This window comes from Momordica charantia (genome assembly GCF_013281855.1).
Source record: "Momordica charantia cultivar OHB3-1 chromosome 1 unlocalized genomic scaffold, Mcharantia_2.0 BLBB01000001.1, whole genome shotgun sequence".
NCBI classification, from domain to species: domain Eukaryota; kingdom Viridiplantae; phylum Streptophyta; class Magnoliopsida; order Cucurbitales; family Cucurbitaceae; genus Momordica; species Momordica charantia.
Window position 1 is genome coordinate 10,485,607 of NW_028275157.1, and position 12,288 is coordinate 10,497,894.

The 12,288-nt window shown below is 37.5% G+C and overlaps 1 protein-coding gene across 1 annotated transcript; it reads left to right on the forward strand.

Annotated features, from left to right (window-relative positions):
- The first annotated feature begins 3,343 nt into the window (after positions 1-3,343).
- Positions 3,344-6,419, forward strand: LOC111019561 (7-deoxyloganetin glucosyltransferase). The gene is made up of 2 exons (XM_022295959.2): positions 3,344-3,887; positions 5,061-6,419. Exons 1-2 carry the CDS (start codon positions 3,368-3,370, stop codon positions 5,990-5,992), a joined length of 1,452 nt encoding a protein of 483 aa, XP_022151651.1. The 5' UTR covers positions 3,344-3,367; the 3' UTR covers positions 5,993-6,419.
- Positions 6,420-12,288: the final 5,869 nt, after the last annotated feature.

A 12,288-nucleotide genomic window follows, 5' to 3' on the forward strand; every position in this document is an offset into this window, starting at 1 on the left:
AAAATGAATGAGGTTGAAATTGTTTTGTTTCAAAACTTATTGAAATCCAAAATAAATATTCCTTAAAAAAGCAAAGTTGTTCAATTAATTCAATAAAAAGTGGATTAAAAAAAATCAATAAAAAGTGAAATGGGACTTCGCACTCAATCTCATTATAGTAAGGTCCAATTGAATCTAATTCTACTTTGAGTCAATTTTCAAGTTCAACTCATTCATTTTCAAAAATAATATCCAGTGGATGGATAAAAATCTTTCAAAAATCCTTCATTTACAACTCTATTAACATTAATTTTTATATACTTTTTATCATATAGATTCTTTAAAATATGGTTTTCAAAAATGTACATTTTTGGTTCTTTTAAAACTTTCAAGTATCTATATTTTACTCTATACAATTTTTTTTTTAATTATTTTGGTCCGTAGTGTTATTATGTCACTTAAATACTCACTGAATATTCAATATTGTCTCAACTTATAATATTAATATATCATCTTAATAGATACAACTTATAATATTATTCACTACATAATCAATAGATACATTATTTTATTGTGTGACATTCACATTTTAATTTAATTTTATTTTAGTTGATGGGTACCTCTACCTCACAATACAATGACGTGAGCATATTAGTACGCTCATTTTAAGAGGGGATACAAATACACATAAACATAAAGGAAAAAGATCGGTCTAACCTGAACTAAGCAATGTGTATTAATTTTTATTACAAACTTTCAATTTTATCAAGCTGCACCTTAAATTTGGACAAATGTTGCAACATTCACTTTAAACTTTAAAAAGTGTTGCAGTTTCTATCCTATCAATTTTCGTGAGAAGATTTGAAAAAGTATTATTATATGTATCAAATGAATAACAAAACATATATTTGTTATAAAATTGATAGAATTCAAATAAAAACGATACAAAGAGTTAGATTTATTTTTTTTTAACAGAAATATTGAATAGAGGATAAAAATTGTGAGATTTAGATTCAATTTAATTTGTTAATTTTTAGGGTAAAACCCGAATCCCAGATTCTACCTAGCTAAGGCTTCAAACACAGGACAAAGATATGGAAAGGTAGCATAGGGGCTAGTGAACGCCAACCGAACACGAAACCATATTGTTTAGTATAAACATAATATATATTATTTAACTAGATCTAAGGGCACGGGCTCCAATATAGATTTGTCCGTGTGACTATGAAAAAGTTGGAAATTCGAATCTCCACTCGCTACGAGTTGTTGAACTAAACAAACAAAACAAAAATAAAGACCAAAATAAACATTAGGACTAAAATAAAAATAAGTAAAAAAAATTAAATGAGATTTAAAACTTTTTGAAATGATTATATTGTTAAAATATTATGAAAATATAAAACATAAATTAAAGAATCCAATATAAGGACCATTTTGAGTAGGCATATTTGTCAGTCGAATCCAACCATTTTTGGGATTACATTCCACATTCCCTTCAAAGAAATGCTACTTTAATTGCACTATCCCTTCACAACTTTAATTGTGCAATCTTCCTCTTGCAACTTTAAAAAGTATGGCAATTGAGGCTTCAAGAATCATTGAAAATAGTATTTTCTATAAGTGTTCGATGAATTATAAAACATATATTTAGTATCAATGGATCGAATTCGGACAAAAATGACACTAGAATTTTCTTTCTTTTTTTGGTTGAAATTTATAAGTTTTGACGGAATTAGTTTAGGCGTGTTTTGTTAGTTATCTGAAAATTGAAATTTAGAAACAACGATTCGATGAAAAACAAGTTGTATTCCATATTTCTAATGTTTTAGAAATATGAATTAAATTTACCCAAGCCATCAATTTAAGCTTTTGAGTTGAGTATAGTTTATTCATCCTTAACATGGTATCAAAACAGGAGGTCATCTGTTCGAACCTCTCTATTGTTGGAGGAAGCAAGCAATCTCCACTAGAGCGAGAATAACTAGTTGGCTTGGTTTCGTCTCCGTCTCAACTCTCTTCCCTTCTTATACTCGTATGTGGGTTGAGTGGAAATGTTGTTTCAAAACTTTCGACCAAACAGAAATTCATTGAATTCCAAGGCCTTGATTTCTAGTTAATGGCCTATTTAGTAGCTCAAGCTTTTGAATGATTTTAAGTTTTGGCGGATTCCAAATAAATTCCATCGTTTGTTACAGAGAATGATTTTAAATAATCAAAATCGTGTTTTCACTTAAAAAATTTTCCAACCAAAACGATTTTTCAGGATTTGAATAGAATTTGAAAATAAATTACTTATTTAAACTAAAACTAATAAATTAAGATTAAAAGCCTGCATCATCAAACTTTTAATTTCTTTTTCTTTCTTACCCAATTAAACATAAAAAAAAAAGTTAATTACATTCATTTCAAATTACTCTCATTTTCAACGAGATTAAATTTTAAAATTATTTCTGGATGGAAAAAATGAGCTATCCAACCAAGATCTCTAACTAATTTCCCGGAATAAAGTAGATACATATAAGTAATAACGAAATGAAATACAAGATATAGGAACTCAAAAGCTTAACACATATTTTTATAGTGGTTCACCCCAAACTCGAGACTACATCCAATCTTCTGCAACTATAGGTCTTTCTTTCAATACTCTACAATGATCTCAAGATATCACGACAATGGATAGTGGCTATCTAGCTTTAAGTACAATGACAAAGGATACTTAGGATTATTAAACGAATACCTCACTAAACTCACGAGAACGAGCTATCGATAATGTTCTACGGCCCCCTTTTCTCTCTTCTCCCACACTGCTAGTTGCCATGCTTGATCTTTTATCATTTCTATATCAAATGACCTAGTAGAAAAGAAGGCTTTTATAACTTTAGCGCCGTAACGCCACAACACATGCATTAAGTGGACGCTATGGCGCTCCAAATCAGATGCTTCAAGTTGTTGCCCCATGACACTGAAATAAAGCGCCTAGGCACTAGATCGCTTGATCACCGCAGTTCCATTGTTTCATAACATTTTTGAGATTTTAAATCACAGGATAAATTATTTTTCAAGTATTCTTGATGCCAAACTAGAATTAAAGTCAAGTATAAATGGAAACATTATTCTTACCATTCTAATCCCAACCATTTCTCATAGCTTTTTATACATTTACATTACTATTACATTATTTTATCTACTTTCTAAATCAGGTCAATATAATTATATTCGTTGTTTCTTTATCTTTAAACTTTAGCTCCACCACTTACACCAAAGTATTGGAGAAGGAATAATAAGCAAGCACACACATCAAACTTTTTATTCGAACTTGAAAGGAACTCTACAAAATTTGGCTATAAATTGGAACTATTTTCCCAAAGGGACAAAATTAAATCACAACATGGCTTCTTACGATGTTAAGCCTCACGTTGTCTGCATCCCTTTTCCCGCACAAAGTCATATAAACGCAATGTTAAGCATAGCAAAACTTCTCCACGAAAGAGGCTTCTACGTAACGTTCGTCAACACCGAATACAATCACAAGCGCATAATCAAGTCTCGAGGCCCTGACTCTCTCCACGGCTTATCAGACTTTCGCTTTGAAACCATTCCCGATGGCATGCCAGAGGCCTCAGACATTGATGCTCCACAAGACCTACGTGCGCTATGCGTCTCCAGCTTTGAAAATTTTTTAGCCCCTTTTTGTAGCCTTATTTCTCGACTCAATGATGCTTCGTCTGGAGACAGTAGCATTCCCCCGATCAATCGTATCGTTGGCGATGGTCTATGCTCATTCTCCATCCAAGCTGCTACGGAATTTAATGTTCCAATTGCACAGTTTTGGCCTATCAGCGCTTGTAGTTTGTTGGGTTTTATTCATTTACAAGAACTTGTGAATCGAGGGATCACTCCATTGAAAGGTGATTAATTATGATCCCCTTTATTTTGGTCTACTTTCTCTTAATTTATTTCGTACCTTTTTTCCTCTGGTTTCAAACACATTTGAATTATTAGTCAAATATAAAAAACAAAAACAAGTTTATAAAAACTATTTTTCTTTAAGTTTTTAACATTAGGCTTAAATTTTGACAACAAATAAATAGATAAAAGAAGTAAATAAACATGTGAAAATTAAATGGTGTTTCTAAGTTAAATTGTTCAAAAATAAAAAACTAAAAACAAAAGGAAAATAAGTCTTTTTTATTTTTTTTACTACTAATGTGAACCATTTGCTTTCATTTTTAGTTTATGACACATTGCATTTTTATTTATTACCATGTGTTTAAGACTTTCATGATGTTCATGAATTGTGGTATGTATAATGAATTATGGTAGGTAGTTATATATTATTGTACTTAAAAGTTTTCCATAAATTCTATAATTTTTTATAATTTTTTTATTATTTGTCTTGTGTATAAAATTGTTTTATTTACCTTGTACTTGCATGTTTAGGTCTATACATTTATTATTTGGAACAAAAATGTCATTTTTTAATACAACAAAAATGTCCAATAGATTATAATAGTCTTTTTTTTTTTTCTGTATTTAACAAATTGATGTAATATTCCAAAACAAAACATTTGTGCTAATGTGATGTGTGATATAAGATTTTAGTCCAATACAATGTCAAAATTTAATTTAATAGTAAGGACCAAAATAGACTTTTAAATCAAATTTAGTAACTAAAGTAAAATAGTAAAATATTCTAAATCAAACAAACATGAAAAATAAGATAACCAAAATAAGGTTAAACCTTTTTTGAAACAATGAAAGTGAGGCATAATAAGCTAGTTTTAAAATATTTTCTTAAAATAATTAATAAGCTAGCTTTAACGTACTATTAAAACTACCAAAATGGGCATAGTTCACATATAACTTTAACCAAGAGGTTGTGAGTTCAAATCCCTCCCCAGCATGTAATTAAAAGGACGTGAGACCTTATAGTATTACTCATCCGGGATGATGATCTTCGATCATAGGGATCCACTAGCTCAAGTTACATGACATCAATGATTTCGAAAAACCCAATAAAAATATATTTTGACCTATATATGAATGATTAATTTTTTTAAAAGTTTAATTATAATTTGCAGATGAGAGCTATTTAACAAATGGCTATCTTGAGACAACAATAATAGATTGGATTTCCGGGATGGAAAACATACGACTCAAAGATCTTCCAAGTTTCGCCCGAGCAACCGATCCAAACGACATATTTCTCAACTTTCTCATCCAAGAAACCCAAAGAACTGTAAAAGCCTCAGCAATTATACTCAACACTTTTGATGCATTAGATCAACAAGTTTTGGATGCTCTCTCTCAGTTCCTCCCTCCCATTTACACCATTGGCCCACTCCACTTACTCACAAAGCAAATCAAGCATCAAAATTTGGCTGCAATAGCCACAAATCTGTGGCCAGAGAATCCAGACTGCATCAAATGGCTCGATTCGCACGAACCCGACTCTGTGATCTACGTAAATTTCGGAAGCATAACCGTAATGAAACTCCACCATTTGGTCGAGTTCGCTTGGGGACTCGCAAATAGTAAGAAGTCATTCTTGTGGATCATAAGGCCCGATCTCGTGCGAGGTGATTCGGCGATCTTGCCGTGTGAGTTTATGGAAGAGACCAAAGGAAGAGGGATGATTGCGAGTTGGTGTGCGCAAGAGGAGGTTTTGAAACACGAGTCAGTGGCGGGATTTTTGACGCACTGCGGGTGGAATTCGGTTGTCGAGAGCATAAGCTATGGAGTGCCGATGATATCATGGCCTTTTTTTGCTGATCAGCCGACGACCTGCAGATATTGCTGCGTGGAGTGGGGCATTGGTATGGAGATAAATGGTGATGTGAAGAGGGATGAAGTTGAGAGTTGCATTAGAGAGGTGACGGAAGGGGAAAAAGGGGAAGATATGAAGAGGAGAATTGTGGGATTGAAGAGTAAAGCTGAAGAATCGTGTAAGAGTGGAGGATCTTCTCATTGCAACTTTGATAAACTAATAGTGGAAATTCTACTAAATTGTTGAGTGGAGACTTTTAAAGTAGGTGGATAAGGAATATTATGTGGAAGGTTGATGTCAATGGACGTGTCGTTTGTAATATCGATAAAATTCAGATGTTGATAGATATTTATAAAATGGGTTATAAAAATAAAAAAGTCGTTAAAAAGTATTTAAATTAAAAAAAATAGTATGGAAATGTCGATTTACTACTAATATCGATGTCGAACATGTTGATACATGACATCTCTAAGTAAGAACTTATTTTGTGTTTTAAAATTCAACTAAATAGTAGTTGATTTGTAATATTTTACAAGATGGCCAAATTTGATCAGCTTAGTACAAGTGATTAAGACACATGTATTTGATCGAGAGGGTTTGAGTTCAAATCTTTAGCCTAACATGTTATATATATATAGATAAATAATGAATGATGTTTGGTGCTTTTTGTTCCCATTTATTTGTATGCTAATCTAAATGAGACAATAAATACCACTTATTTATATATATATATATATATATATATATATATATATAAAATGAAGGATGATGAATGATGTTTGGTGTTTTTTGTTCACATTTATTTGTACGATAATCTAAATGAAACAATGAGATAATAAATATCGTTGTGGTATACCAATTTTCCTTTTTTTAGGTATGGGGCTAATACTAAATTAAAGTATCCGTGAGATAACGTAGTGGCAAGGATGTGAGGCCTTATGCTATCACTATTCAAACCTTGTACTAGTAATAGTATTACTCAGGTAACGTGTTCTGGTTATACAGATCCACTAGCGCAAGCTATATGACATCAACGATTCCAATAAACCCAATTAAAATATACTTTAACCTATATATGAATGATTAATTTTTTTTAAAGGTTACTTATGATTTGCAGATGAGAGCTATGTAACAAATGGATATCTTGAGACAACAATAATAGATTGGATTCTCGAGATGAAAAACATACAACTCAAAGATCTTCCAAGTTTCGCCAGAGCAACGAATCCAAACAACATTTAGCAAGAGAATAACGTAAATGTAGTCAACTTTTAGATGCCCCTACCTCTAAGGCTGGATCGCTACTTATAGCGTGAAGTTGTTCCAGAACTTTCCGTAGCTAACCCTAACTCACCGTTGCAAGGCCTGGGCGAAACCGTCGATCGAAGATGGGGGATCATTGGCTGGGCCGCGGGCCGAGCACCGGGTCGGGACAGAGCACCGGGTCGGGACCGAGCACCGGGTCCGGACCGAGCCCCTCGTGGCCCAGCGGGCTTCCCTCCGGTCGTAACCTGTAGCTCGACTATCGATTCCCGTTGCATAACAGTTGCCCCTACTCCCAATGCGATGCTTTCGATCTCATTGGGAGTATAGCTTTTGTAGTGACTTATCTTGTCTGTAGGCCCGCGATCCAGGAGAATGCAAGTTTTTTCGGGGTTCGCACCGAGAATGTTTCAGTCTAATGGTCAAGGATCGTGGCCCGAGCCGATTGAGTTGTCGAATCATTATGGGGCTCATGGCACCCTAGTCGCAGTGTGCTGTCTTATCTTCACGAGACATAGAAAAATGTATGTCGATTTCGAACGGACCTCCTCGGATGATGGGTCATCGTCGAAACCTTCGTCAGAATCTCACCCCACTCTTACGGCGAGGGACCTGCGTCGCTTACGTTCGAAATACCGTATCCCGGATTCGGTTAGCCTTCGTCTTCCGAATCCGGGAGAGAGTATTGATGGCTTTTATCCCGGTGAAGTTGTATTTTATGCCGCGATGTTCCAATTTGGAGTTCGCCTACCGTTGCCTATTTTCCTTCAAAACTTTTTAGCTTTTAATCAAGTAGTTCCTTCCCAAATCGTCCCGAATGGGTGGTCTACTTTGATCAGTTGCTTTATTTTGTGGTCGTACCTCGGGGGCGAGCAGCCTCTAACCGCCATGGATTTTATGTCGCTTTATCACTACGTTGCTCGTATTTCTTTTCTTTGGAATTATCAATTAACCCTCTTACCAATCACTTATTGGCTTACGACTCTAACTCTGATGGAGTTTTGTTGCTTTCATTTCCGTAGGTTTCTAACCCATTGGCCATAGCCAATGGTTTTACACCCGCTATCGTTTTTGGCATTTTACTCCATCTCATGTTTTAATCGTTCTAGGTCAATCGACCCGCTTCTGGTTTGGCCGTGTTGAGATTGTTTAATTGTTCTTTCCAAATGTGTCGATTAAAGTAGATTCGTCCTCCGTCGCCCGTGGTCGGCGTCGAGTGGTGGTCGGACCCGAGCCCTGTTCAGTCGAAAATAAGACCTATTGGCAAAAATAGGCTATCTTATAAAACTGCCAATTAATGTAGATTGGTGCCCATTCGCATTTGGTCGACACCGAACAATGATCGGACCCGAGCAGTGGTCGGCCCCGAGCCCTGCTCGGCCTGCTCGGCTAGAGCTGGTTTTACCGTCGCCGTGTAGAGTTGAGCCCTATTGCCCCCTACTCTCAAGGTAGTGTATTGTCGATATCTCTTGAGAGTACGCTTGTAGACGAGGCAAGGTGTTTTATCAAAGTCGCTCGGTATCTCGTTTTGGATTTAGGAGACATAGTTGACAGAGAACCAAACAAATGGATACTTTATTGAATAAAAGAAATAATAATTAGAAATCTTGCTAAAAGTAGAGAAACAAAAACAACCACATTTGAAGGAAGAAAGGAAAGGTCAACAGCCCCCCTTAGTAGAAGTCCTGTCGTTGCCCCTCATTGAGGTATAGTAGCATTCCCGCGACACTCGTTGTTCTCCTTTAATCTCTCCCTCTTTTGGTCGGTTCGCTTTCTGTCTGGCTCCCTTTTTGAGTAAAAGAACTCATCAGCGCTCATGTACCTCTGATCTCGGCTTAGCGCCTCCAAGAAGGTACTCGGTGTTTTATTTCCGAACGAAAATGACAAATGCTCATCCCTGACGCCGGACATGAAGGCCAGCAGAGATACGGCGTTTGTAAGGCCTTCTACCTGCAGCTTCTCCTAATTGAACCGAGCTACATAGTCGTGTAGACTCTCTGTCGTCCTCTGTTTAATAGTTAAAAGATAAGCCACAGGTCGGCTCCGACATCGTCCCCCTACAAACTGGGTCACGAATGCTCTGGCCAAGCTCTTGAAACTCGAGATTGACCCTCGTTTTAATTGTCGGAACCATATTCTGGCTGACCCGTTTAATGTAGTCGAGAATACCCGGCACCTGACTGTCTCCGACACTCCGTAGATATCCATCCATTCCCGATAAGCATCTAGATGGTCCACTGGGTCGGTCGTCCCGTCGAATTTTTCACCGTGGGTAGCTTGAATTTTGGAGGGATCTTCTCTCTCATGATCTCCTCCGTGAATGGTGAGTCGACTTGATCCAGTAGTTCTTCGAGGTCGAATCCCTTCTCCTTTTGGTTATGTCGCTTCTCTGAAGACTCTAGCCGATCTTTCAGTTTGCCTTTGTCGAGACTTATCGGCTCAGAGTTTCTGTTATCCTGGTTGTTCTTGCCCCCGTTTGGTGCCGGGGATTTATGTTGCTTTTTTATCTTTTGGGAGTCGAAAATTCGGGTTCGTCGCCTGGTATTTCCACCTATTCACAACTTGCTCCCTGCATTGTTTGTTGATTCCTCGGTCTCGCTTTGCGCTGGGCCCTTCCCTTTTCTCGGGTCTGACAAGGGGTACCTCGTCGGACTCTTGTCGCTCAAATTGTCGAAGGACTTGGGTCATGCGTTGCAGCATGCCCTCTACCTTGTCTTCCAAGATCGCGAACTGCTTTTGGAGTGGCTCAGGGGTTGTTAGTGCATGCGCCTCGGGCAACCCTTCCTGACGTTCCGGGTTTGACTGGCTGGTCCCATCCTCGAGTCCTCCAACCTGGGGGTCGTCCAATTTCAGCCTCCTCTTGGCAGAGTAGTTATCATCAGAGCGTCGTGGACTTCTTTCTGGTGTCATGTTGCTCAACTGGATGCTTTAAATCGTCCCCACAGACGGTGCCAATTGTTGATGCGTGGATTTTGGTCCTCCAATTCTCCTCCTCGCACCCACCAAACTTGTTGATTCGGGACTAGTACCTGCAAAACCAAATCGAGCTAAACCGGTGTGACTCTAGTCACACGGGCTCCGATGCTTAAGTTAGCAAGAGAATAACGTAAATGTAGTCAACTTTTAGATGCCCCTACCTCTAAGGCTGGATCGCTACTTATAGCGTGAAGTTGTTCCAGAACTTTCCGTAGCTAACCCTAACTCACCGTTGCAAGGCCTGGGCGAAACCGTCGATCGAAGATGGGGGATCATTGGCTGGGCCGCGGGCCGAGCACCGGGTCGGGACCGAGCCCCGGGTCAGGACCAAGCCTCGGGTCAGGACCGGGCCCCTCGTGGCCCAGCGGGCTTCCCTCCGGTCGTAACCTGTAGCTCTACTATCGATTCCTGTTGCATAACACCATCGTTCGTAGAGGCTGCTTCTCGTGGATTGTCACCGATCGTCGCTGATCAATGTCCATTGGAACTGATCTTACTGCTGCAGATTGTCGTCGTCCAGGTTCGTGGATCTACTCATCGCAATGTCGTTCATGGAGTCATGTTTGTAGGGAGGCCGAGCTGCTGCTAGGCGGTGTTGCTGGAGGAGTGCTGGGTTGTCGGAGGGGAGGGATGTGGCGACTGCGAGTGACTCACGAAAACCACTGGTGGGAGAGAAAAAGAGAGAGAGGTATATTGAGAATGAGGTGTATGTGGGTTTTAGGAGAGAAAAAGATTAGGGTTTTGGAGGGTAAAAAATCATATATGGGAGGTGCCCTAAAATTGAGGTTTTTTCCTTACAATTGAATAAGTTGATAGAACACTAAGATACATAATAGATTGTCCTCACCTGTTTGATCAAGTGTACGAGTCAAGTTTTAATAAAGTGGTAAGTCAATACCGATATCATCCTCTGGATTGGGTTTCTAGATCACTCAAGTACCACAGATTCAATTGCTCAATTTTATTTAGAGAATCAAAATCAAATGAGAGAATATAATCAAAGCAAATAAACATGCAATAACAAAGATAAAAACAATGGGGAGAAAGGTCTTAAGGAATTGATTTCACCTATTGAATCTATGAACCAACTACTTAATTTCTCAAGATTGAAAGAATTATTAATTATATAGGCCAAGAACTCTCAAATCTCAACTGCCTCTCCCGAGTGCAAGTTAATTCTCCTTACAAATTAAGAAACCAATATCACTATCTAGTTTCTATAACAAGTAAAAGCTTTATTGATCAAGTCTTTTAACGATCTCTAAAGGACTTCTAAATCTCCAGATCTTAAAACCCCTTTTGTTCTGCATCCCAGTTCTAACTCTAAACCACCTCTCCCGAGCGTAAGATTTCAAGTCTAAAATCAATCAATATATGGCCAGTAGATTCAAGGCATTAAGCATAGAGAAACATAAATAGAATATTCATAAACATTCTATCAAGAAAACTAAACAATCAATGCATAAAGTTCGATGGGCTACATCAATCCCTAAGATAAGAGGTTTAGCTTCTCATATTCAATGTAAAACAATAAAATCACAACGAGAAGTTGATAACAAAACTAGAAAAATCAAGTGAAAGGAGAAGAAACTATGTTTGGCGTGTCAATTGTCCGTTCCCGAAGCGACCTCCACGATCCCGAGCCTTGAAAATCACTTTTCTAAGATCTTCAATGGTCTCATTGCCCTCCAAATTGGCCAAAAAGGCAAACTACCAGAAAACCTCTCCCAAACTCCCCCCTCTCGATGGCTGCACAACCCTATTTTTATAAAAAGTTGTCGCGGCAGCGCCGTGATGCAATATATAGGGTCATGGTGCTACACTATTCACAAAACGGGAAATTTAAACTTCGGAGCGCTGAGATGCTCTAGGCCAGTGCCGTGGTGCTATCTCCTCGGGTTTTCGGCTTCAAAACTTGTTGTTATTCCATGTTGGTCACTTTGATTCCAATTTTTCTCTCATTTTGATCCAAATATTACTTGTTTCATCCCGATACTTTATTACTGCAAAATATATCTTATGTGCTTAAATTTGTCATGAACAAACGAAAACTAACAAATAATTTCAATATAAATCATATGAAATGTAGCTCACAAAGTGTTCTATCAGTTTGAAGGAAAAGTAATAATTTCGAAGGATATTTTACTCAGGTGCTTCCTAAAGGAACAAGACAACAAGTAGTTGCAGTTAGCTTGAAAAAAATCATATATTTGTGATAAAAATGCACAAAATTCAACTAAAGAAAAATATGTGAGCATATATATCATGATACAACCTTTATAGATTTTATTTTGCGAGTTGGG

Excerpts from the sequence above, each read along its gene's own strand:
- LOC111019561 (XM_022295959.2), top strand. The coding sequence starts at position 3,368 with ATGGCTTCTTACGATGTTAAGCCTCACGTTGTCTGCATCCCTTTTCCC. Across the intron at positions 3,888-5,060 it reads AGGGATCACTCCATTGAAAG|ATGAGAGCTATTTAACAAAT; the intron begins GTGATTAATTAT and ends TATAATTTGCAG.